Raw genomic sequence first — 27,686 nt, 5'->3', positions numbered from 1 at the left:
AAAGTCACAAGCAGACTCACAACCTATAAACACACAATTTATAAACTATCCTACAGAGAAATGGCTATCCCAGTTCTCTCCCTGGAGCTCCCGCTGCTGCTATCCAGGGGCCGTCACGGAGAATCCTGAAGCTCGCAGAGTTAGGGCAGGCTAAATGAAGTTGTACCAATAAACAACTCTGCAAATCTCTGTGGTCCACCACAATAAAGGATGATTCTGTGTTCACACAAAGTCTGCTGCAGGTCTGAATAGCATTCCAGGACAAATGTTCCACATGTAGAGATTTACTGCATCCATCTTGTTGCCCTGTAATTTTTAATAATGCTTCCACTATGATCACTGCAGCAGGGAGAGAATCAGCTGGAGGATCTCGGGCAGGCTCTCCCATGCTTACATCCTGAAGTAACTTCTGACTATTGACCAGGACTAGTCACAGAGCCCTGCCTCGCTGCCAGGAGATGAAAAAATGCAGTCTTCTGTGTGCCCAAAAGAGTAAAGAACCAGATACTGGTAAGCACTTGTAATTTCTACCCCCTTGAGCAATGGTTACTGAACCCTCTGAAAATTACACACAGTAATTGTTGGCTTTTCTGAAAAGAGGAGAGAAACCTTAGCTTTAATCGGATTCTTTAAGGGGATAGTGATCTGTCATCTAAAAGTTCTAATAAGCTTTTTGAAAAATGTACAGATTTATATTGAAGAAAGGAAAGCTTTGAAATTCAGGAAGAACTTAGAGAAGTCAAATTTAGGGCAGGTTCCCAGACTTTAGAAGACGGGTCCATGTGTTGGCCTCATTATCCACAATTATTTTGTCCCACACTGCCCGAACGATTTTCTCAATACACTATATTACAAATGTCCTAAATTCTGGCAATAGGTAATCTTCCAATGTTTAAAAAAATCTTAATCGCTCTGAGTAGGTTAAAGCACTTTGAGTCATTCATTATATGGTGTGAATCAGTTTAATCAGATTGATTTCTAGTGTTCATAATCTTTCTCAAGGATCACTGACCTGCGTTGCCTGTTGTCCAATCTCTGCAAACATTTGTTTTATATATATATATATATATATATATATATAGTTTTTTAACACAGGTGGGTAAATCTTTTCCCTGTTACTCCATCTTGGCCAGAAATAGAGTCACACTTGTTTCTTTGCACCATGAATATTTTTATCCAGATTTTAATTAAATTGTAATCTTTTAAAATGTTTGACGTGGCTTCTACTAAATATAAAGTGTTATTGTAAAAAAGTGCAACACATGGAGAGAATCCCTGAACTAGAATTCTAGAAAACTAGATTATAGTTCTATTTTGTCTTTCAGATTTTTGCATAACTGCATGTTCCTGGACCTGAGGGCATTTGAAAATAAAAAAAAAATGTGGACCAAGTTATTTCTTTGTTACCACACAGCTCAATAATTTCATGATTCCATAAAACTCAAAAAAGTTCAAGAAGATTTTAACTCATTTTCAGAAGACAGAAAGAGGCTGTATGAGTGGTACCCGACTGAGGAAGGCAGAGACAGATATAAACACAACTGCACGAAGAAGGGGTAGTAATAAATAGAGGACAAGGCATCTTCTTGAATCAGAGGCCCCAGGAACAGTGGGGAAAAGGTAGGGGTTGAGGAAATGCTGAGGGGAAGCATAACACAGGGTTGAAAACAGGAGGAGGGATTGAAGTCTGCAGATGAAATAGTGCACTAGGTTTAGCAACTTCAACAATGCCCGCCAGGCACAGGTCAAACCGCATATGACAGCAGATAGCTAGAAACTCCTTTATTATAAATTCTAGCAGAAAGATCAAATATTTATATCTGGCATTTTGCAGCTGTTTGATATGTTAAAATAGTAATAATAATAAGAACCATAATAAAATTCCCTTTTGTGGAAACAAAGTATTTGGGGGGAAAAACAATAAATAAAATGCTCCTGAAAATCTAGATTGAACTCTTAAGGACTACAAAATACCATATTTATTTAGAAGATGCTCCTACTGAGGAACCGTTGTCAGTTCCAGAGAAATCTTATTAATGATCTGTTTTGAACCTCAGATAGAGAGACTTGAACTGAAATCTTTGCCCAAAGTCACAAAGCTAATTAGGGCTCAATATGGTATTAGAACCCAGGTCACTGGACTTTTGCATAACACCCTCCCTCAGTTACCCAAAATGCCAGTAGGGTGAGCTTTGATTCAGTCAGATTTTTCACCAGAATCTTCTTTTTATGTGTCATGTTTTTGAACACATTATTAGAGACAGAGGTTAGCTCTGTGACAATAAGACGCTATAAAACCTGCTTGCTGGTTTTAACACAGGAGGGCTAACACTGGAGTTAATTTCAGAACTTTCTCCTCATTGTTAGAGTTTTTTAACTGAAGTAGCTGATCAAAGTATAATAGAACATGAGGCTCACTCATGAATGTGGATTTTTCACATTCATTAAAAGGGCTGAGGTCATGAATAAAAAATACAAGCAAAGAACAGGGTGGGAAAACGTGGCTCCACACTGAACCGATGACTCGACATTAAACCCACACAAACCAAGGGTGGAGAGACAAATTCGTGGTCTTGATTGTTTTCTTTTAAGAATATTAAATGATTCGGGATGCCTGAGTGGCTCAGTTGGTTAGGCATCTGCCTTCGGCTCACGTCATGATCCCGGGGTCCTGGGATCGAGCCCCACATCGGGCTCCCTGCTCAGTGGGAAGCCTGCTTCTCCCTCTGCCTCTGCCTGCCACTCCCCCTGCTTGTGCTTGCTCTCTCTCTCTCTCTCTGACAAATAAATAAAATCTTTAAAAAAAAAAAGAGTATTAAATGATACATAAAACGAGAGTGGTATTTCTGGTACTCAAGGAAACCTTGGCATGTCATTTTGTAGAAAACAGTGTCTTTACTGACGAGCCAGTGTATTTATTCATCTATTTCCATACTCAGGATATGCATCCTATTTCTCTGATATAATTTACATTTGGCTACAATAAGAATGTGCCTTAAAACCATGTTACTGATATTATCAATGAAGTGGTTAACCACGTTGGCACTGAAATGGCTGTAATTACATTTCTAAGTTAACAGTTCTCTTACGTTGCACAAGAAAAGCTTTGCCTCTCTGTCACTGTTCCACATCTGGGTCTATAATCTCCATAAGGCAAGATGAATTAGCTTTTCATTCAGAAATAAATAAATTTCATGATTGGAGACATAATAGTTCTAGCAGAAAAAATAAACTCTCTTCTGGAGAACTCAGCAGAAATTCATAGGCCCTTAATCCTTCAAGAGCCAACCAATTTCTGTTGCTTCAGGCTTGAATAATTTTCTTGAACTGCAATAAATTTGAATTCCTCCTAAATTCCTAAATTTGGGAGGAGAATCTACTCTTCATTTACTATTGGAAAGGAAAGGAGGAATATGAAATCATTCCAACCATATCTGAGAGTATTAGAATGGTATGAAAGTTCCTATATTGGGGCGCCTGGGTGGCTCAGTTGGTTAAGCGACTGCTTTAGGCTCAGGTCATGATCCCGGAGTCCTGGGATCGAGTCCCACATCGGGCTCCCGGCTCAGCGGGGAGCCTGCTTCTCCCTCTGACCCTCTCCCCTCTCATGCTGTTTCTCTCTCGCTCTCTCTCTAATAAATAAATAAAATCTTTTAAAAAATTAAAAAAAAAGAAAGTTCCTATATTTGCTGTGTTCCCTCTGAAAGGTACAAAGAGGAAAGATGATTGCTGGTGAATCACTGTTCCATTTTATCTAGAGACCTGAGTGCTCTCACTGCTCTATTCCCTTAGGGGGCCATGCTCCTCTGCTTAAAAGAATATTGCCTGCTCTGTTAGCTAATGATTTGTTTGGAGGATGTGAGTCTCAGAGGTGAAGATAACTGCACAGCTTTTATAATGTAGCTTTCAAATTTTTGATATGCTTTTTTTTGGGGGAATACATGGGACCCCTCAATGGCAAGATTAAAGATTCCTCTTCAGAGAAGAAAGGCAAAATTTGAAAACCTAAAAGCTGCTCAGATTTCCAAGTAATATTTCTGCATTTCTTCATTTTGTCACCATCACACTTGGTGTTTTCCTGCATTCGTGTGATAACCGCATGGTAATCAAAACACAGTTTTGGATCATAGTTGTTTTGTTGTTGTTGTTTTTCCAAGGAGGCATGGAACTATGAATCCTGTTTTAAAAAGTGGTTAGTGCAAACTTACTCATGGCTAGGACGTACATACTCATTTTGAATTCTATTTAATTTGACGAATATTTACTTGGTACTTAGCAGATGTTAGGCATGTGCCTTCTTTTGCAGGAAACACCAAAAATCAGAATCTGTTTTCAAGACACATACTCTCACTGGGCAGATAAGGCAATTACAGAAATAGCCATGATAGGATGTAGAAAATGACCAGTGAAAAGTTCTTGGAGAGAAATGAATGACATTCAATGTGGGAACAGAGAAGAGACAACAGTCAAGTAAGAGGGGGATCAGGGAGGATTTCAACATTTGAGAAGGACCTTGCAAGACCAGTAAGATTTCCCTGGACGGGACCGGAGTTGGAAGTAAGGTGATATTAGTGTATGTTGTGTGTATCTGGGGTGCTAGGGCGTAGCCAGGGGAAGGGAGGTGGTCAAAAAACATTAAGAAGTTTGTACATAATCTGTAGGCAGTAGGGATCCAGTGAAGGTTTTGAAGGAGAGCAAAGATAGAATAATAAAGAGTTGTAGTTTAAGAAACACTTTGAAACATTTAAAAAGCACATTTTGGTGTGTTTTGAACTAAAATAGGTCCATGTAAACAAGCAAGTATGTTTGATAATGTCCTACAGGTCTTATTTCCAAATAGAACAACTACCACTAAAAATGTTAAACATGCTGGTAGTAGAAGAACTAACTTCTCATTTATATTTGAATCTGAAAGATTATTCTTCTTCATTGTTATAACGACATAGCTCATCCATGTATATATTTCTAATCTCGGTCAAATGAATCAGGAAGGGGGTGTACCTTTATAGCATTTCAGAGAATTTAATCTTCTCCACCATATGAATAGCTGAGTTTTTACTGTCTGAATAATATTTTGAAATGCATTGTTTTGCTTTGCTCCTAAGCCCTTCGGAACACAAAACACCCTCACCAAAAATGAGGAAAAATGTTAAAAGAATAGAAAAATAAATAGCTTTGTAGAGTGAAGAAAAACAAAGGAAATTTTTGAAAAACACCAAACAGGATTGCAGCAAATAGAAAAAACTAGCTTCTCTAGTTTTGAGGAGTATTTTTTTTCATGGTGATTAGGGTGATGGTTAGAGCTTATCCAGGTAAATCTGAAAAAGTGAGTAGCCCAACTTATTCTCTATCAAACCTTTTATCAGAAGAAGTAATGTAATAGATAGATGGGTCGTATTTCCTCTGCTTTATCTCCTGGGCAGACAACATGAGGGAGTAAAGGAAGATAACTCAAAACTACAGAACAAGCTCTCAAATATATGACAACACAACATCCTGAAGTGAGCAAAATATTATCTAAGAGTGGTTAGTTAATAGTTACCTGTAAATATTTGTCGGGCACTTGAGCACATTGAAATTCAACACGCCATCTATTTTTTTAAGACTTTATCTTGTACATATATTTGGAATGAGACCTTTACTTATTTCATAACTAGAGGACAGACACTGAGAAGTGGTATTCTACTAATGTAAAAGAAGCAATAAAATTCCTTTGTGCCCAATTTACTGTTATTTACTATTTATTCTATGGAGAAAATAAAAGCCAAAGAGCTTTATTGTTTCCTCTAAGTGATCTAAGGGGGAAAAAAAAAGAGTTCCAAGCAGGAGATGCTTCTTTACATAACAGAATTTTACCCATGATTCCATTTGCGCTATCTCCAAACATCCCTAAAATATTTTGCTTTAAAAAGTTTGATTTACCAACAATTATGCAACCCAAGGGTCTGTCATAGGCAGTATTGTAAAAAATTTTAAAAATCCTATTCTAAAGTTCTTAACTGACGACTGGAGCCTAGTCAAGTTGACACATAAAAGTGACCCTCACATCACCTCTAGTTATTTGTTTTTAATTGACTATTTTGACTACTTATCACAAGAAAAGGTATATAAGAAAAGAAGTGGAGTTAAGAGAAATTAATATTACATTAATATTACATTTTTCTAAATATTCTAACTTGAATTGATCAAGTAGTAGGAAAATTTACTACCATCAGCAAAGTAAGAGTATAATACTAATTAGCATCTGTGAACTAGCATCTGTGACTTGTTCTTGTCAATAAGGTACAACACTGAACATTTTTTTAAAAACCCATAAACTTATCTCACATTCCTTACAGCTAGCTGATCAGTGCATGTTGCTGAATATTTAAGGCAACTGAAAAAAAACATGAGGATGGTGATTTGTCAAGTTCAACTAATCATTACCACATTTTATGTTTTCCTTATCATCAAAGATACAATACAACATGAAGGCACATCCAATATTTATGTAGTAAAGAATAAATAAAATTAAAATTACCAATAAAATCAAAATCATTCATGCAGCCATTAAGAATGACACAAAAACTAAAGTGTTTTCAAAAACCAAAGTCTTACCAATAGTTGGATCACATACAATGCTGCCTCTATTCTCCTTCCATGACAGCAGGTAGTCAAGGCTGGTGAGATCTTCAGACTCGATGTAATTATTAACGGTCAGCATTATCTGATGAGCTTTTGCTATTCCATAATGAACTTTCATTTCATCCATTTCACGCAAGTTTGTTAGCTCTGGTGTTGTGTCAAAAGCTTGCTGAAAGTATTGCGAAGCTTTGTTGTAGTATCCCTAAAAATGTAAGAGAAATAATTTTTTCTTAATTTTTGGTTCTATCCTTCCACATATCTGCTCACCTTGGTATGCACCACATTTACCTTTCGATAGTTATAGCATTCATCTTCTAGAAGAAAGATGGCTGGCAGGGTCTCTATTAGAATAAGATTCTTTTAAAAAGTTGTGATTACTAACCATACAATATCTTGAAGCTAGGATACTAAAAAAGTTTTATCTACTAAATTGAATTATATGAAACAAGGTATTTTTGGATTAAAAATGGTCAAATGTTAAGCATTTTCAGATAGTTCAACCTGATACATGGTAGCAAAAAGAAGTCTGGGAAAGAGTGACCTAATTCACATTGATTTGGATGTAATTTTCCTACTTGTAGCACTGGATTTACCTAATACAGCATTTTTAACTAGTTGTTGTTTTTAGTCACAGCAAGAGATCATTTTCAGCCAATCTGTTTAATCAGTGGCCACTGAAAATAGATGTATTTATCTGCTGATTTGGTTATCGCTCTTGTTTCCCCCATGTGCTTAGGTCTTTTTTGACTAAGAACATTGGAGGTATTCAAGATTCCTGAGAAATAATGATCCCAATGGCACTAGCACAACTCATTTAAATGTTCATTTCTTCTCTAAGTTCTTTGCAACATTTCATTGCAAAAATTCAAGGTGGTTTTTTGTTTTTTGGGTTTTGTGGGCTTTTTGGGTCATACTCTCCTATCCTCCTACAAGCTATTGTCCACAACAGCTTTCAAAGGGCCAGTACTAAGTACTTCATGTATTATGTCACTAACTTTTGTAAGTCATCCTGTGAGGAAATACTATTCTTATTCTACAAATAATGAAATTGAGCCTCAGGAAAGAAACTATCTTTTGCCACCCTCCAAATTTTCTTAAAATCCTCGTGAAAAAGCTTTCCTCAATGGAGGCTATCATTTTCAGGATTGAGCCTATACTTTTAAGGCTCTAGGGAAAAAAGTTTCCTCTCTTCACTGACTTGTAAGTCTCCTTTCCTCTCCCCCTCCCTCCTCTCTCCTCTCCTTCCTCTCTCTCTTGTTCATACACACGAAAACATGCATGCACACACTTTGGAGAAGAAACCTTTACAAGAGAGAATATTTTATTATAAGTTTTCAAATTATTTTCTCATGACTAGAAGGAACTAGTAATACAAACACCACTGAAATGGCCTTATACCATATACCAGTACGGGCAAAATGCATACTCAACTCCATGCATCTCTTTATAGTCATGGCATTCAGACAGCAAACTGATTGGATACAAAAGTTGCTAGAAGATGAGGAGGGGAGATATAGGGCATGTGTGACAGTTATGTTACATACATAAGCAGTATAATACTATGTTATAGGCCTACAAGGAGGGTTTAGTGAACTCTTTACTCAAATTGTTCATTCCATTTAAACTTACGAATTTAAACACAGTCCCTCTATATTTTATCAATAATAATTTTAGTTTGTTGAGGTGAACAATTCTTTCTTTTGTTTCAAAGTGTAAAACACAGAACTTATATGAGAATACAGTTACTTAATTAGAAAAAATAAAATGGTATCAAGGACATTTGTACGATAAGTAAATCATATAATTGAGAAACACTATAAATATTGAAGATGAAAATAAAACTAGTTAATATTTTGGATTATTCTGCTAAACATCAAAGATATAGGACAAAATAAATGAACATATGTGACTAGACCACACATTTCTATTTTTAAAAACAGAGAAGTATAAATATCTGATTAGTGTTCTAATTATACTTCATAGTAGTAGCTATTTATTGTTTTAGATGAAAATCTTAATTAGGAAATTAGGGACCTTAATAAGTGGACATATATTTAAATTTCCAGAATTATTTCATATATTATTATGTTAGAATTAAAGTATTCATCAGGCAACTACTAAGTACCAAGCTCCATGCCAGGCAGTGGGGATTCAGCAGTTAACGGAATTTACTGTGCCTAAAATTTATATATTTTTTAACAAGTGTTTTCCCCTCTACAATAGGAGCATTATAATTATTCATAATTATTTAATTATAATTACATATAATTATTCTTCCTGCAAATTGAGCCTAGCATTCAATTGTTAGACACAGACACAACTGCCATAAAACTGGTATTAACCTAAATTGCTCTGGCTTAAAACACTATTAGGGAAATACATTAATTCTTCTCAGATGCAAACATTTTTATACATACCATTTTGGAATGAGATTTCATTAACGTGTATTGCATTTCTATATTCTAAATTCTTAAAGAATTTAATATCTAAATCTAATCTCTTCTCCAAAGTTTCTGTCCAGTGTTCTACAGTTCAATTCTGTTATCAGTTAATCCCTATCGTATTATAAAATGCAGAAGATTCTAGGAATTAATCTTGACAATCTTAAATACGAATTTGAGAATATATGAGTGAATTAATCACTTCATGAATTCATCTTATTGGAAAAGAGAACTTGTTTAGTGTTATAAATATCACTGGTAAGCATTTAGGAGACAATTTCAGGACAGGATCTTGATGACATCGTAGACCTTAAAATAGAGCTTGCATTATTACACTATAATTTAGAATTTTCAGGCATTTTCCTGATTCTTAGCAGATCCTTCTAAGTGTGTCTAAAACGTCACTCTATCCAATGAGCAAGCTCAAAAATAAATGAACATATTCCTAGCACTAAGGAAAAACCATTTTTTACACATTTTCTTTACTATTTTAGTCTGGAACTATCATTGTTTTATTTTTTTTTAATTTTTAATTTTTAAAAAAATTTTAATTATTTATTTGAGAGAGAGAAAATTGAGAATGAGCAGGGGAAAGGAACAGAGGGAGCGGGAGAAGCAGACTCCCCACTGAGCAGGGAGCCTGACACAGTGCTGGATCCCAGGACCCGGAGATCATGACCTGAGCCAAAGGCAGACGTTTAATTGACTAAGCCACCCAGGCACCACTATCATTGTTTTAACTATGTGATTATTATCTGATCTTATTGGGGAATAAGAAATCTCATAAAGGGTTTATATCTAGTTATTTCCCCTAAAGAATTCTGACTACTTTATATTAATTATATATTTTTATCAAAAGATCACATCAGGAGGGTGAGATGGGTGGCCCATCTTCTATGATTATATGGTAAAAGGTAAACTAATTAGAATAAATGATATTTTAAAGATGTGCTATCTTTAATTATAACAACACTGTAATAACTAGAGAAAACAGTTAATTCTAATATTTTTCCAAATACAGTCTTATAATTGTGGTCTTATAATAATATTTCTTAGAAATGATTGTAAAGAATACAATTAGAACACATTGCCTGAATAGTATGAAGCCAGAAAAGAGAGGATGAGGGCAGTTTGTAGAGGCCCTGAAAGGTAGACTGACAAGTACCAGGAATATTAGATTTGCTTTTAAAGGTTCATAACAAGTTTTCAAAATCATTGTACAAAAGTGAAATAGAAGTTTGGAATTTCTTTTTTTTTAATTTTTCTCCATAGCATTTTTTTATCATATGATTTGTTTACTTATTTATTTTTTTAAATATTATGTTAATCACCATACATTACATCATTAGTTTTTGATGTAGTGTTCCATGGTTCATTGTTTGCGTATAACACCCAGTGCTCCATGCAGAACGTGCCCTCCTTAATACCCATCACCAGGCTAACCCATCCCCCCACCCTTCTCCCCTCTAGAACCCTCAGTTTGTTTCTCAGAGTCCATCGTCTCTCATGGTTCGTCTCCCCCTCTGATTTTCCCCCCTTCATTCTTCCTCTCCTGCTATCTTCTTCTTTTTCTTTTTTCTTAACATATGTTGCGTTATTTGTTTCAGAAGTACAGATCTGTGATTCAACAGTCTTACACAATTCACAGCGCTCACCATAGCACATCCCCTCCCCAATGTCTATCCCCCAGCCAACCCATCCCTCCCACCCCCCACCACTCCAGCAACCCTCAGTTTGTTTCCTGAGATTAAGAATTCCTCATATCAGTGAGGTCATACGATACATGTCTTTCTCTGATTGACTAATTTCGCTCAGCATAATACCCTCCAGTTCCATGCACGTCGTTGCAAATGGCAAGATCTCATTCCTTTTGATGGCTACATAATATTCCATTTTGTGTGTGTGTGTGTGTGTGTGTGTGTGTGTGTATAGCACATCTTCTTTATCCATTCATCTGTCGATGGACATCTTGGATCTTTCCATAGTTTGGCTATTATGGACTTTGCTGCTATAAACATCGGGGTGCACGTACCCCTTCGGATACTGACATTTGTACCTTTGGGGTAAATACCCAGTAGTGCAACTGCTGGATCGTAGGGTAGCTCTATTTTCAACTGTTTGAGGAACCTCCATACTGTTTTCCAGAGTGGCTGCACCAGCTTGCATTCCCACCAACAGTGTAGGAGTGTTCCCCTTTCTCCACATCCCCGCCATCTGTCATTTCCTGACTTGTTACTTTTAGCCATTCTGACTGGTGTGAGGTGGTATCTCATTGAGGTTTTGATTTGGATTTCCCTGATGCCGAGGTGATGTTGAGCACTTTTTCATGGGTCTGTTGGCCATTTGGCTGTCTTCTTTGGAAAAATGTCTGTTCATGTCTTCTGCCCATTTCTTGATTGGATTATTTGTTCTTTGGGTGTTGAGTTTGATAAGTTCTTTATAGATTTTGGATACTAGCCCTTTATCTGATATGTCATTTGCAAATATCTTCTCCCATTCTGTCGGTTGTCTTTTGGTTTTGTTGACTGTTTCTTTTGCCGTGCAAAAGCTTTTTATCTTGATAAAGTCTCCATAGTTCATTTTTGCCCTTGTTTCCCTTGCCTTTAGCGATGTTTCTAGGAAAAAGTTCCTGTGGCTGAGGTCAAAGAAGTTGCTGCCTGTGTTCTCCTTTAGGATGTTGATGGACTCCTGTCTCACATTTAGGTCTTTCAACCATTTGGAGTCTATTTTTGTGTATGGTGTAAGGAAATGGTCCAGTTTCATTCTTCTGCATGTGGCTGTCCAATTTTTCCAACACCATTTGTTGAAGAGACTGTCTTTTTTCCACTGGACATTCTTTCCTGCTTTGTCGAAGATTAGCTGACCAGAGAGTTGAGGGTCCATTTCTGGGCTCTCTATTCTGTTCCATTGATCTATGTGTCTGTTTTTGTGCCAGTACCATACTGTCTTGATGATGACAGCTTTGTAATAGAGCTTGAAGTCTGGAATTGGGATGCCACCGGCTTTGCTTTTCTTTTTCAATATTCCTCTGGCTATTCAGGGTCTTTTCTGGTTCCATACAAATTTTAGGATTATTGTTCCATTTCTTTGAAAAAAGTAGATGGTATTTTGATAGTGATTGCATTAAAATGTGTAGATTGCTCTGGGTAGCATAGATATTTTCACAATATTTGTTCTTCCAATCCATGAGCATGGAACATTTTTCCATTTCTTTGTGTCTTCCTCAATTTCTCTCATGAGTATTTTATAGTTTTCTGGGTATAGATTCTTTGCTACTTTGGTTAGATTTATTCCTAGGTATCTTATGGTTTTGGGTGCAATTGTAAATGGGATTGACTCCTTAATTTCTCTTTCTTCTATCTTGTTGTTGGTGTATAGGCATGTCACTGATTTCTGTGCATTGATTTAATGCCCTGCCACTTTACTGAATTCCTGTATGAGTTCTAGCACTTTTGGGGTGAAGTCTTTTGGGATTTCTACATAAAGTATCATATCATCTGCAAAGAGTGAGAGTTTGACTTCTTCTTTGCCAATTTGGATTGCTTTTATTTCTTTTTGTTGTCTGATTGCTGTGGCTAGGACTTCTAATACTATGTTGATGAACAGTGGTGATAGTGGATGTCCCTGCTGTGTTCCTGACCTTAGTGGGAAAGCTCTCAGTTTTTCCCCATTGAGAATGATATTTGCTGTGGGTTTTTCATAGATGGCTTTTATGATATTGAGGTATGTACCCTCTATCCCTATACTCTGAAGAGTTTTGATCAAGAAAGGATGCTATACTCTGTCAAATGCTTTTTCTGCATCTATTATGAGGATCCTATGGTTCTTGTTCTTTCATTAATGTATTGTATCACATTGATTGATTTGCGGATGTTGAGCCAACTTTGCAGCCCAGGGATAAATCCCACTTGGTCATGGTGAATAATCCTTTTAATGTACTGTTGGATCCTAATGGCTGGTATTTTGGTGAGAATTTTTGCATCCATGTTCATCAAGGATATTGGTCTGTAATTCTCCTTTTTGATGGGGTCTTTGTCTGGTTTTGGGATCAAGGTAATGCTGGCCTCATTAAATGCATTTGGAAGTTTTCCTTCCATTTCTATTTTTTAGAACAGTTTCAGAAGAATAGGTATTCATTCTTCTTTAAATGTTTGGTAGAATTCCCCTGGGAAGCCATCTGGCCCTGGGCTTTTGTTTGTTGGGAGATTTTTGATGACTGCTTCAATTTCCTTAGTGGTTATAGGTCTGCTCAGGTTTTCTATTTCTTCCTGGTTCAGTTTTGGTAGTTGATACATCTCTAGGAATGCACCCATTTCTTCCAGATTATCTAATTTGCTGGCATAGAGTTCCTCATAGTATGTTCTTATAATTATTTGTATTACTTTGGTGTTGGTTGTGATCTCTCCTCTTTCATTCATGATTTTATTTATTGGGTCATTTCTCTTTTCTTTTTGATAAGTCTGGCCAGGGGTTTATCAATCTTGTTAATTCTTTCAAAGAACCAGCTCCTAGTTTTGTTGATCTATTCTACTGTTCTTTTGGTTTCTAGTTCATTGATTTCTGCTCTGATCTTTATTATTTCTCTTCTCCTGTTGGGTTTAGGCTTTGTTTGCTGTTCTTTCTCCAGCTCCTTTAGGTGTAGGGTTAGGTTGTGTATTTGAGACCTTTCTTGTTTCTTGAGAAAGGCTTGTATTGCTATAGACTTTCCTCTTAGGACTGCCTTTGCTGCATCCCAAAGATTTTGAACAGTTGTGTTTTCATTTTCATTTGTTTCCATGAATTTTTAAAATTCTTCTTTAATTTCCTGGTTGACCCATTCATTCTTTAGTAGGATGCTCTTTAGCCTCTATGTATTTGAGTTCTTTCTGACTTTCCTCTTGTGATTCAGTTCTAGTTTCAAACATTGTGGTCTGAAAATATGCAGGGAATGATCCCAATCTTTTGGTCCCGGTTGAGACCTGATTTGTGACCTAGAATGTGATCTATTCTGGAGAATGTTCCACGGGCACTAGAGAAGAATGTGTATTCCATTGCTTTGGGATGGAATGTTCTGAATATATCTGTGAAGTCCATTTGGTCCAGGGCGTCATTTAAAGTATTTCCTTATTGATCTTTTGCTTAGATGATCTGTCCATTTCAGTGAGGGGGGTGTTAAAGTCCGCCACTATTATTGTATTGTTGTTGATGTGTTTCTTTTCTTTTGTTATTAATTGCCTTATATAATTGGCTGCTTCCATGTTAGGGGCATAGATATTTACAATTGTTAGATATTCTTATTGGATAGACACTTTACGTATGATATAGTGTCCTTCCTCATTCTTATTACAGTCTTTGGTTTAAAATCTTATTTGTCTGATATAAGGATTGCCACCCCAGCTTTCTTTTGGTGTCCATTAGCATGGTAAATGGTTTTCCACCCCCTCACTTTCAATCTGGGGGTGTCTTTGGGTCTAAAATGAGTCTCTGGCAGACAGCATAATGATGGGTCTTGTTTTTTTTTTTTTTTTTTATCCAATCTGATAGCCTGTGTCTTTTGATTGGGGCATTTAGCCCATTTACATTCAGGGTAATTATGAAAGATATGAATTTAGTGCCATTGTATTGCCTGTAAGGTGACTGTTACTGTATATTCTCTGTGTTCCTTTCTGGTCTCTGTTACTTTTAGGCTTTCTCTTTGCTTAGAGGACCCCTTTCAATATTTCTTGGAGGGCTGGTTTCGTGTTTGCAAATTCCTTTAATTTTTGTTTGTCCTGGAAGCTTTTTATCTCTCCTATTTTCAATGACAGCCTAGCTGGATATAGTATTCTTGGCTGCATATTTTTCTCATTTCATGCTCTGAATATATCATGCCAGTCCTTTCTGGCCTGCCAGGTCTGTGTGGATAGGTCTGTTGCCAATCTAATGTTTCTACCATTGTAGGTTACAGATCTCTTCTCCTGAGCTGCTTGCAGGATTTTCTCTTTGTCTCTGAGACTTATAAGTTTTACTATTAGATGTCGGGGTGTTGACCTATTTTTATTGATTTTGAGGGGGGTTCTCTGTGCCTCCTGGATTTTGATACCTGTTTCCTTCCCCAAATTAGGGAAGTTCTCTGCTATAATTTGCTCCAATATACCTTCTGCCCCTCTTTCTCTTTCTTCTTCTGGGATCCCAATTATTCTAATATTTTTTTGTCTTATGACAAAATTGTCATTTGTCTATGACAAATTTGTCTATGACAAAATCATAATCTTATGATTATAGTATCACTTATCTCTTGAATTCTGCCCTCTTGATCCAGTAGTTGTTTATCTGTCTTTTTCTCAGCTTCTTTATTTTCCATCATTTGGTCTTCTATATCACTAATTCTCTCTTCTGCCTCATTTATCCTAGCAGCTAGAGCCCCCATTTTTTTATTGCACCTCATTAATAACCTTTTTGATTTTGACTTGGTTAGATTTTAGTTTCTTTATTTCTCCAGAAAGGGTTTCTCTAATATCTTCCGTGCTTTTTTCAGGCCCAGCTAGTATCTTCAAAATCGTCATTCTGAACTCTAGTTCCGACATCTTACTAATGTCCGTGTTGATTAGGTTGCTGGCAGTTGCTAATGCCTTTTGTTCTTTTTTGTGAGGTGATTTTTTCCATCTTGTCATTTTGTCCAGAGGAGAATAGATGAATGAGAAAACAAAATGCTAACAGGGTAACAACGACCCCAGAGAAATATACACTAAACAAGTTAGAAGAGACCTTCCAGAAAGTGGTTGCTTTTCTGTTCAGAGAGTTGCTGCTATTCTTTTCTTTGATCTCCTGTTGAGTTCATAGGTGTTCAGAATGGTTTGATCCCTATCTAGCTGAATTCCTGGGACCAGACGAAATTTAGGTCTCCTACTCCTCTGCCATTTTGCTCCTCCTCTGGACCACATTTTCTTTATCCACTCATCTGTTGAAGGGCATCTTGGCTCTTTCTACAGTTTGGCTATTGCGGACAATCCTGCTATAAACATTGAGGTGCATATGGCCCTTCTTTTCACTACATCTGTGTCTTTGGGGTCAATACCCAGTAGTGAAATTGCTGGGTCATAGGGTAGCTCTATTTTTAAATTTTTGAGGCACCTCCACAATGTTTTCCAAGGTGGCTGTATGAACTTGCATTCCCAGCAACAGTATAAGTGGGTTCCCCTTTCTCCACAACCTCTCCAACATTTGTTGTTTCTTGCCTTGTCAATTTTTGCCATTCTAACTGGTGTAAGGTGGTATCTCAATGTGGTTTTGATTTGAATTCCCTGATGGTTAATGATGAACACTTTTTCATGTGTCTGTTAGCCATTTGTATGTCTTCTTTTGAGAAGTGTCTGTTCATGTCTTCTGCCCATTTTCTGACTTGATTATTTGTTTTTTGGGTGTTGAGTTTGAGAAGTTCTGCGTAGATCTTGGAAATCAGCGCTTTGTCTGTAGTTCATTTGCAAATATCTTCTCCCATTCTGTGGGTTGCTTCTTTGTTTTGTTGAGTGTTTCCTTTGCTGTGCAGAAGCATTTTATCTTGATGAAGTCCCAAAAGTTCATTTTCACTTTTGTTTCACTTGCTTTTGGAGATGTATCTTGAAAGAAGTTGCTGTGGCCAATGTCAAAGAGGTTACTGCCTATGTTCTCCTCTAGGATTTTGATGGATTCCTGTCTCACACTGAGGTCTTTCATCCATTTTGAGTTCATCTTTGTGTATGGTGTTAGAGAATGGTCGAGTTTCACTCTTCTGTATATAGCTGCCCAATTTTCCCAGCACCGTTTATTGAAGACTGTCTTTTTTCCATTGCATATTTTTTTTCCCGCTTTGTTGAATATTATTTGACCATAGAGTTGAGGGTCCATATCTGGGCTCTCTATTCTGTTCCATTGGTCTATATGTCTGTTTTTGTGCCAGTACCATGCTGTCTTGTTGATCACAGTTTTGTAATGTAGCTTGGAATCAGGCAACGTGATGACCCCAGCTTTCTCTTTTTAAACATTTCCTTGGTGATTTGGGGTCTTTTCTGATTCCATACAAATTTTAGGATTGATTGTTCCAGCACTTTGAAAAATGTCATTGGAATTTTGATTGGGTTGGCATTGAAAGTATAGATTGCTCTGGGGAGCATAGACATTTTAACAATGTTTATTCTTCTGATCCATGAGCATGGAATGTCTTTCCATCTTTTTGTGTTTTCTTCAATTTCTTTCATGAGTCTTCTGTGTAGTTCCTAGAGTATAGATCCTTTGCCTCTTTAGTTAGGTTTATTCTGAGGTATCTTATGTTTTTGGTGCTATTGTAAATGGAATTGTTTCTCTACTTTTTCTTTCTACAGTTGCATTGTTAGTGTATAAGAAAGTAACTGATTTCTGTGCATCTATTTTGTATCCTGCCTCATTACTGAATTGCTGTATGAGTTCTAGTAATTTGGGGGTGGAGTCTTTTGGATTTTCCACATAAAGTATCATGTCATCTGTGAAGACAGAGAATTTGACTTCATCTTTGCCAATTTGAATACCTTTTATTTCTTTTTGTTGTCTGATTGCTGTTGTTAGGACTTCCAGTACTATGTTGAACAATAGTGGTGAGAGTGGGCATCCTTGTCATGTTCCTGATCTTAAGGGAAAGGCTCTCAGCTTTTCCCCATTGAGGATGATGTTCGCTGTGGATTTTTTAATAGATGGATTTTATGAACTTGAGGAATGTTCCCTCTATCCATAAACTCTGAAGAATTTTAATCAGGAAAGGATGATGTATTTGGCAAATGCTTTTTCTGCAACAATTGAGAGGACCATATGGTTATTCTCACTCCTCTTATTAATGTGTTCTATCACATTGATTGATTTGCAAATGTTGAACCACCCTTACATCCCAGGGATAAATCCCACTTGGTCATGATGGATGATCCTTTTAATGTATTGTTGGGTCCTATTACCTAGGATTTTGTTGAGAATTTTGGAATCCATATTCATAAGGGATATCAGTCTGAAATTCTCCTTTTTGATGGGGTCTTTGCCTGGTTTGGGGATTAAGGTAATGCTGGCCTCATAGAATGAGTCTGGAAGCTTTCCTCTGTTTCTATTTTTGAAACAGCTTCAGGAGAATAGGTATTATTTCTTCTTTGAATATTTGGTAGAATTCCCCAGGGACTCCATCAGGCCCTGGACTCTTGTTTTTGGGGAGGTTTTTGATCACTGCTTCAATCTTGTTAGTGGTTATTGGTTTACTCAGGTTGTCAGTTTCTTCCTGTTTCAGTCTTGGTAGTTTATAGGTTTCCAGGAAGGCATCCATTTCTTCCAGGTTGCTTAATTTTTTGGCATATAACTGTTGATAATAATTTCTAATAATTGTTTCTATTTCCTTGGTGTTAGTCGTGATCTCTCCCCTTTCATTCATAATTTTATTAATTTTGGTCCTTCCTCTTTTCTTTTGGATAAGTCTGGCCAGTGGTTTATCGATCTTATTAATTCGTTCAAAAAATCAGCTTCTAGTTTCGTTGATCTGATCTACTGTGTTTCTGGTTTGTAATTCATTGATCTCTGCTCTAATCTTAGTTATTTCTCTTCTAATGTGTGGCTTAGGCATTGTTTGTTGCTTTTTCTCCAGTTCGTTAAGGTGTAAAGTTAGTTGGTGAATTCGGGATTTTTCTATTTTTTTGAGTGAGGCTTGGATGGCTATGTATTTCCCCCTTAGGACCACCTTTGCAGTATTCCATAGGTTTTGGACCGATGTGTTTTCGTTCTCATTGGTTTCCATGAATTGTTTAAGTTCTTTGATTTCCTGGTTGACCCAAACATTCTTGAGCAGAGTGGTCTTTAGTTTCCAAGTGTTTGAATTTCTTCCAAATTTTTTCTTTCAGTTGAGTTCCAGTTTTAAAGCATTATGGTCTGAGAATATGCAGGGAATAATCTCAATCTTTTGGTATCAGTTGAGACCTGATTTGTGACCCAGTATGTGGTCTATTCTGGAGGAAGTTTCATGTGCACTCGAGAAGAATGAGTATTCTGTTGTTTTAGGGTGGAATGTTCTGTATATATCTATGAGGTCCATCTGGTCCAGTGTGTCATTCAAAGCTCTTGTTTCTTTGTTGATTTTCTGCTTAGATGATCTGTCTATTGCTGAGAGTGGAGTATTAAAGTCTCCTACAGTTAACATATTATTATCAATATGACTCTTTATTTTGGTTAACCGTTGGTTTATGTAGTTGGCTGCTCCCATGTTGGGGGCAAAGATATTTACAATTGTTAGACCTTCTTGTTGGATAGACCCTTTGAGAATGATATAGTGTCCTTCTCTGTCTCTAACTACAGTCTTTAGCTTAAAATCTAATTTGTCTGATAGAAGAATTGTTACCCCAGCTTTCTTTTGAGGTCTGTTGGCATGGAAGATAGATCTCCATCCCTTCAACTTTCAGTCTGGATGTATCTTTAGGTTCAAAATGAGTCTCTTGTAGACAGCATATGGATGGGTTCTGTCTTTTTATCCAATCTGCAACCCTGTGCCATTTTATGGGAGCATTTGGTCATTCACGTTGAGAGTGATTATTGAAAGATATGAATTTATTGTCATCATGTTGCCTGTGAAGTCCTTGTTTCTATAGATTGTCTCTGTAAATTTCTGTTCTATATTACTCTTGGGGTCTTTCTTCTTTTATAGAAACCCCCCTTAATATTTCTCGCAGGGTTGGCTTAGTGGTCACATATTCTTTCAGTTTCTGCCAGTCTTGGAAGCTCTGCCTCTCTCCATCCATTCTAAATGACAGCCTTGCCAGATAAAGTATTCTTGGCTGCATGTTCTTCCCAGTTAGTACCCTAATTACGTCTTGCTAGCCCTTTCTGGCTTGCCAGGTCTCTGTGGATAGGTCTGATGTTATTCTGATGTTCCTCTCTCTGTATGTAAGGAATCTCTTCCCCCTTACTGCCCTTAAGATAGTTTCCTTGGTTCTAAGATTTGCAAGTTTTACTATTACATGCCGGGGCATTGGTGTGTTCTCCTTGATCTTGGGAGGGGTCCTCTCTGCCTCTAGGACACGAATGTTTGTTTCATTCCCCAGATTAGGGAAATTCTCAGCTATGATTTGCTCAAATATATCTTCTAGTCCTCTCCCTCTCTCTCCACCCGCTCAGGGATCCCAATAATTCTGACATTGGAACGTTTCATGGCGCCACTTATTTCTCTAATTCTGTTTTCATGGATTTTAAGCTATTTCTCGCAGGCCTCCTTTTTTTCCTTCTTTTCTATCAGTTTGTCTTCTAGATCACTAATTTGTTAGTCTTCCTCGTTTACCCTAGCTGTTAGAATATCTAGATTACATTGGATCTCATTGATAGCATTTTTAAGTTCTGCCAGTTCAGCTTTCACTTCTGCCCTTAGAGACTCTATGTTGCCATTAATCGATTTCTCCATTCTAGCTATTGTTTTCATAACTGTTACTCTGAAGTCCATTTCCAACATCTTGGTTATATTTGTATCCATTTGTAAATCTGTGGCAGAAGTCACAGTCTCTGAGTCTTTCCTATTTTGGGGGTTCCTCCTCCTAGTCATTCTGTTGAGGGGTGGTTGAGGGAATGTACAGAGTCCAAATTATTGACCACAACCCAAGCAAGATATACCTGTTTTACAGGGACCTTAGGGTTGTTGGCTTCTTGTTCTCCCAACCTGTCTTCTGGGGGTGGGCCCTGCTATGCTATTACTAAGGCAACCCTGTTTGGGCAGAGTGGCCCTGCTCCCTGTGGGAGGGGATGGGCTCAGCAAAAACTGGTTTTGGGGGGCTTTTGTTCTCTGGTGGCTTTCCCTGGTGGCTTTCCGTGTCTCTTCCAAGAGTCAGAGCAGAAGAAACCGTTTCCAACCCTCTGCCTCAGAACAGAGAGATTGCAGTCTGTTCTTCGGTGAGTTCTCCAGGCCACACTATCTCCATTTCTGTCTGTGCTGCTAAAAACTGCAGCATCCTGAGTTGTGTGCCCCTCAGCAGCACTCCCAGCCCTTAGTTCCAGGTCTAGGGATGTCTCTGTCCTTTGTGCTTCTAAAACTGCCAGCTGCCCCCCGTTTGCATGCACGGCCCCACTGCTCCAGGTTTCAGTCCAGGGGGCTGCCCTAAAATCCTTTCCCTGCTGCTACTGGTCTGCGAGTCTGTGCCCTGTCCCCAGAGCAAGAGGCTTTCGCCAACTGGCAGTGCAGGATCCCCATGGCTCCCTCCCCCTTCCATTTATCTTCTGATATCTGCCCGCAGAATCATGGCTCCCTGCTTCATACCTCAAAACCAACAGCCTGTGATATTCTGTTTGTAGAGATCCAGATATATCTTCTTACATCTCAGGCTGATTTCGTGGGTATTCAGAGTGGTCTGGTAGATATCCAGTTTAATTCAGGAGACTGGTTGGAATAGGGTCCCCTATTCCTCCACCATCTTTTCTGTGCAGTAGATTTTAAATGAGTCTCTATGACATTGGATGTATAGGTTGGTAAAGGAAATGCTTATAATTCCACTGATTCAGTGTCTTCATTTCTAAATAAGGGTAGCTTAATAATTCTTTCCACAGAAGCATCTCTTTCTGAAATTGGTGCAGCCTCCTCGCATCCAGCTGAGCAGTGAACCCAGAGATGATGGGCCGAGACTGCGGGAGCCCTTGGGGTCCCCAAACCACCCCCCAAATGCTGTTATATGCTTTCAATTCACACTCTTGGTCATGATTTAACAATTCAGTCAGTCTGAGAAGTAATCAATAGATTTTTTGACTTGAGAAAGTGTCCACAAAGAATCACAGTAATGCACAAAAATTGAATAGAACATTAACAATTTTAGTAATAAATCAAGTTTTGTTTTGAAGTCTGTGATGTCATAAAATTGTTACAGTATTCTATATTTAAGGGGCACCTGGGTGGCTCAGTCGGTTAAGCATCCAGCTCTTGATTTCAGATCAGGTCATGATCTCAGCTCGTGAAATCGAGCCCTGCATCAGGATCTGCACTGAACATGGAGCCTACTTGAGATTCTCTCTCTCCCTCTCCTTCTGCCCCTCCCCCTGTCATGCTCTCTCTCTCAAAAAAAAAAAACTATTAAAAAATACTAACTATTTATCAGTAACCTTTTAATTCCATTAAAATATAAAGAATCACCAAGATACATGAATCAACTTGTGCATTTGAAGGCATATGTATTTGTAGATAGCATGAATACCTGGAATCCTCCAAATTTTATATTCAAATTGGGACAAAATGGTAAAAAATAACTTTTGGTAATTGACATTGCCTTTGGATAGTATTCATGTCTCTAGCTTTAGACTCTTCTTTAAGAATTAATAACCAGAGAATAAAATACAGACTGATGAGATACAACTCTTGGCAAAAAAGCTCAAAAAATGCAAATATAAAAATTACCCCTCAGAAGGGTTTATTGTTTTATTTTCCTTACGCTTTCCGTAATTAGGAGAATATAGGCTGATACTTAATTTTTGTATTATGCTAACACACTAAGTTCTAGGTATTGTTTGGTGGTAGGGTAAAGCAATTTGTGTTTTTGACACTTCTGTTTTGAAGAACAATCCTTTTAAAAGGTATGTATAACTAGGAATGCCAATTCTGCTACTCAGAATAAGCTCCCATTAGACTGCCCACCTCACAAGGACATGAGTTTTGTCTATTTTTCAGCATGTTATCCCAAAAAGGAAACAAAAGCACAAACAAGATCCAGGAGAGAGGAGTCACCAGAGTAGAGTCATACCACAGAGATGGGGCAGCAGAAGGGGCACATGGTGAGAGAGAGAGAGACCTGAGGTGACAGGTGGGAGAGGCACAAAGAAAGAGGGGTAAAAAAGTTGGGGAGATCAGAGGGAAAGGACCACCAAGGGTGAGAGCAGACCAGAAAAACAGGGGCAGGAAAGAAGAGCAAGGCATGTAGGGGAGGAGAAAAGAAGGAGAGTGACAGTCAAGAGAAAAAGGGGGTTGATGATAGTGGATAACAGGAGAGAGGAAGCAAATGAGCCAGGGTCAGTGAGAGAGAGGGGTGTAAAAAGAAATCAGATACCCTGTTTGAAAGCATGCTTCCCATGGCAGGAATAAAAGATGGTAGTTTCATTCATTTGGATTAATTTCAAACTCTATTTCCTTAAAAAAAAAAAGCCTAAATAATTCTGAAATCATCGGTCAATTATGTGGCAAACAAAAGACTGTAGTGGTTTAGAATATGTGTTTGAATACCACTGCCACCTAGAAACGTGGAGGCCTGGGGTAGGTTTCTTAAACCCTCTGAGCCTAGGGAAAAGGGGGATTGTATGATACCTCATAAAGGTGTACAGAATAATAATGGCTTATAGAGCTGGTACTTGCTTCCCCTGCCACATGCTATTGTAACTGCTTTACATTCATTAACTCATTCCTCACTACCACCTTATGAGGGGAGAAAATTGAGGCACCTAGAAGATAAGTAACTTGTCGTAGGCCACAGATCTTATAAGTGAAAGAAGTAGGCTTTTCACCACTTTAGTATTAGAATTAGTGCCTTTAATCACTACATATACAACCTCTCAAAAAAGACTAAGACAAGGTGTAGAAACATAGTTTAAGAATGAAACTGTCCTCAAAAATGATAGATCCTATTCATTATCTAAACAGCAATTATAACTAGAGTAAAAAGCCTCTTTTATACTGTTTCTTAAAGAAAAATCTGGGTAATGAAAGCAAACTCAGGAGAAATAAATCAAAAGATCAATGCGTTATGACCAATTCATTTCACTAGTAATGGCCTCTTGAATAACATCCTTTTATTTTAGACTTTCTCTTCTTTCTCTTTTCTTTCACATAACTGGTCTGATGCTAGAATTCTGTATTTCCTTCAGAATTGCTCTTGGGATTGTCCTTTCTTCTCCTGAAGGACCTAACAGAGACATCACAGCTGAATTAATGAAATGAGAATTTGGAGCAAGGGAGATGAATGTTAGTGTCAGTAGCTAAGAGCCAACCATTCTAATGATAGTCTTTGAGTTGAAATGTTTTAATTGCTCTTCAAATCCAAAACCACTTAGAATCTTCACTAGTTGTGAAGATATGAATCAGTTTTAGCAGCTCGTGGTGACTGTGCCCAAGATGGCACTCAGGTCCTGGAAGAAGAGGAAGTAAATGCCCAGTGCATTAACCAAACCCTGTGGTCCTGGGATCGTTCTGCATAAAATATTATGGGAAGGTGAGAGTCAAATGGGAATAGAATTTTAAAACTCTGAAAATTTCTTCCTACAAGAAAGAAACACATATACTCACTTTTTCATTGTAGATATCCCCAAGCATTGTACTTGCTCTCACAACATCTTGTCTTTGAAAATTGTTTCTTGCAATTTTCACAACTTTTTTCAAGTATTTAATTGCTTCTGTCATCTCTCCTTGGCTGGAATAAATAAAATAGGAAACTATTGGAGTATCATCTCATTTAATGTCACAGTAAAGAGAAGAAATTTTGTGTCTTTGCTTTAGAAAGTGCAAAATGGTCCAGGATAATGAAATGTGAAATGCAAATTTAAAAAATATGTGGGCTTGTCTTTGTTGGAGTATATAGTGAGTTAAAACTTAAACCTTTAAACCCTCATTGTTGCTGGTGAGATTGTAAAATGGTGCACCTGCTTTGGAAAACAACTTGGCAGAGCCTCAAAAATTTTGATATAGTTACCATATGACCCAGCAATTCCACTCCTATATATATGCCCAAGAGAAATAAAAATATTATGTCCATACAAAAACTTGCACACAAATGTTCATAGCAGCATTATTTATAGTAGCTAAGAAGTGGAAACAATCCCAATGTCTATCAATTGAATGAATGAGCAAAATGTGGCCTATCCATACAATGGAATATTATTCTGCCATAAGAAAGAATGCAGTTTAGTGATACATACCACAACATGGATAAACCTTGAAAATATGTTAAATGAAAGAAGCCAGTCACAAAAAAACATATTGTATGACTCCATTTACATAAAATGTCCAGAATAGGCAAATACATAGAAACAGAAAGTAGGTTAGTGGTTGCCAAAGGCTGGTGAGAAGGGGAATGGAGAGCGGTTGTGAAGAAGTATGGGGTTTCTTTTTGGAGTGACAAAAATGATCCGACTTAAATTGTGGTGATGGTTGTACAACTCTGTGAATATAACTAAAAACTACTGAACTGTAGACTTTAAAATGGTGAATATATGGTACATGAATTATATCTCAATGAAGGTGTCATTTTTTTAAAAAAATAAAACCTCTGAAAAAGTGGAAATTTTCCACACTACCTTGCAAATGAAGCCAGTCCTTTTGGGGAGGCAGTACCTGCAGGACGTATTAGAACAAATAAGGTGAAAAGGGAGTATTCAGAATTCCCCCAACCAGGACTCCAAAGAATGAGAGAGAGATACAGCCCCCAGATGGAAGAGCCTGGCTTCTGGAAGTCATGGCACAATCATCTGGCAAACCCCAAGAATTTATATAAGGAAGAAATAAGATTTCATTGTGATATACCACTGAGATTCTAGAGATTGTTACAGCAACTGAAATTACCAAACCTAGCTAAAACAAATTTGGCTATTTCTTTTCTCTCATAAAGAATTGAAGGCATATCGTTTTAAAGATTTCAATGAACTATATTCAGAAACTTCTATTATTTGAATTCTGCTCTCATTTTATAAATCTGAGTCCCAAATACTCATCAGTTTTTCATGATCTGAATGCCACTTCAAGTATATACAAATCTTAGTTTTATATGAATGAACAAGAGCTAAACAGAAAGAGGAGGGAGGAATGGAAAGACTCTAAAAATCTCCCTAAAGGAGATAATTATTTGAAATTTGAAAGCCAGTCTAAGGAGATAGCCTCTTTTAGGAGCCAGTTGTAGTGATGTCCTATGTGAAGAATGCTTAGGGGCCCACTGAGAGAGGCACACTCTCATAAAAGCAAACGAGACTAAGAACCAAGATAAAAAATATTTGCTCAACCGCAGAGACAGTAATTTTCAGAAAAGAGCTATATTCAAGGTATAATATACTATGACTGATTTTGTAGAGGTCGCTGAAGCCAAAGTCCAGCTCAAGGGAAATTTGGCTGCTGATACAGGGACATGCCATAAACAATTAAAATGCTACGGACAAAGCAAGAAGTGATTTCAAAATAATGGCTCCAAATTAAGTGTTCTGAAAAAATTCAGTATATCCGTTGACTCTCTGGATTTTTAATTTTTCCCCCAACTCCTAACAGAATGGTGAATCTAAGATTATATGAAATTCTACTGTTAAATCATATCAGAACCACTGAAAATTTGTATTAATGTGACAAAATCCAGAATTTAGAGATTTTTAAATAACAGAAAACTTATAATGGTAGTCTTGAATTAACTATAATAAAGGAAAAACTCTTACTCTTATTTCTGAATGTCTCTGAATCCCTAGAATTTCTCTTTGCTTTCATAGGCCAGCAGTTCCCAGTGAGCACCTATGCCATGACTCAATAATTCACAGGATGAAATTCTGAAATGCAGAGGTTTGTTTTGCAATTGAGCTGCTCCGTGCACGGGTATTTCTCAGTTTACACTGCAAGGATTTACTCATAGGAGCTCCGGAGGGTATGGTAATGAATGTGGCATATACAGAAGCTTTGCTACAAATTTTTAAATTACTGCAATTACTGGGTGCCTGGGTGGCTTAGGTGGTTAAGCGTCTGCCTTCCGCCCAGGTAATGATCCCAGGGTCCTGGGATAGAGCCCCGCGTTGGGCTCTCTGCTCAGCCGGGAGTCTGCTTCTCTCTCTCACCCTCCCTCTCCCTCTCTGCACTCTCTCTCTCAAATGAATAAATACAATCTTTAAAAAATTATTGCAATTACAGAAAAATTTAGCAATATTAGTACCATATTTCATTGATTCTAAAACACACATTTTCCCAGGTTTTAACATTTCTAAAATCAGGATGTCTTACAACAGGTGGGCATCTTAAAATCTTTGTCAGATGGGGAACGGTCAGATAGGTCAAAGTTGTTGCTGCAGAAGTGGATTAGGTTTATAATCCTGGACATGACCCAACAATTGCAATGCCTTGATATTTCTGTTAACAACTATTTAAAGATAATTTCAGAAAGGGATAGGAGTACTGGTTGTTTTTTAAAAACCTTTATGAAATCTTCTGGAAGGTAAGAAAATACCAACTTCAAAATGGGCAAATTGAGTGTCCATGACTTGGAAAAAAATCCTGTAGATGATACTGGAGCACTATTTTAAGAAAGGCTATAGCACCAAAGTTCTTGATGGCATAAAAAATAATACGTTTAGGAAAAAAAACAGTGACAATTCTGATTTAAAAGTGGTTCAGAAGAATTGGACTTGGAATGCAAATATGTTTGAGGAGTATAATCAATTTGTATCTTTTTACATGAATGCTTAGGAGTAATAAAAATGTCTGTGTGTAAATGAGCCTAAAATAGCTCTTTTGTCAAATATAAAATTGAAATTCTAAGCAATAAGAGTTATTATGTTACAGTTTAGTTAGAATATGATTTTTGGTAGTATGTAAGGTGCATCGTCTGATAGAAACAATCTTAGATTCAGTGAAATCTAAAAATAAAGTTACTCCTTCAGTATGATGGGTAGTTCTTTGGCTAGTAAATTTTTGATTAAAAATTTCTAGGA

General features: G+C 37.3%; 1 protein-coding gene across 1 annotated transcript in view; it reads right to left on the bottom strand.

Moving 5' to 3' along the window:
• TTC29 (tetratricopeptide repeat domain 29) overlaps window positions 1-27,686 on the bottom strand; it is a 240,110-nt gene that overhangs the window by 75,303 nt on the left and 137,121 nt on the right. The window contains exons 8-9 of the mRNA XM_028125309.2: window positions 24,301-24,424; window positions 6,598-6,826 (exon numbers count right to left, since the gene is read on the bottom strand). Coding sequence (XP_027981110.2) covers window positions 6,598-6,826; window positions 24,301-24,424 — 353 coding nt within the window. The remainder of the gene's footprint in view (window positions 1-6,597; window positions 6,827-24,300; window positions 24,425-27,686) is intronic.

The sequence above is a fragment of the Eumetopias jubatus genome, unplaced genomic scaffold, assembly GCF_037043125.1.
Source record: "Eumetopias jubatus isolate StellerSeaLion01/CBP00866 unplaced genomic scaffold, mEumJub1_p1.0 scaffold_2, whole genome shotgun sequence".
NCBI classification, from domain to species: Eukaryota; Metazoa; Chordata; class Mammalia; order Carnivora; family Otariidae; genus Eumetopias; species Eumetopias jubatus.
The sequence above is the reverse complement of the archived record's forward strand: the minus strand, read 5'-3'. Positions and strand labels throughout refer to the sequence as shown.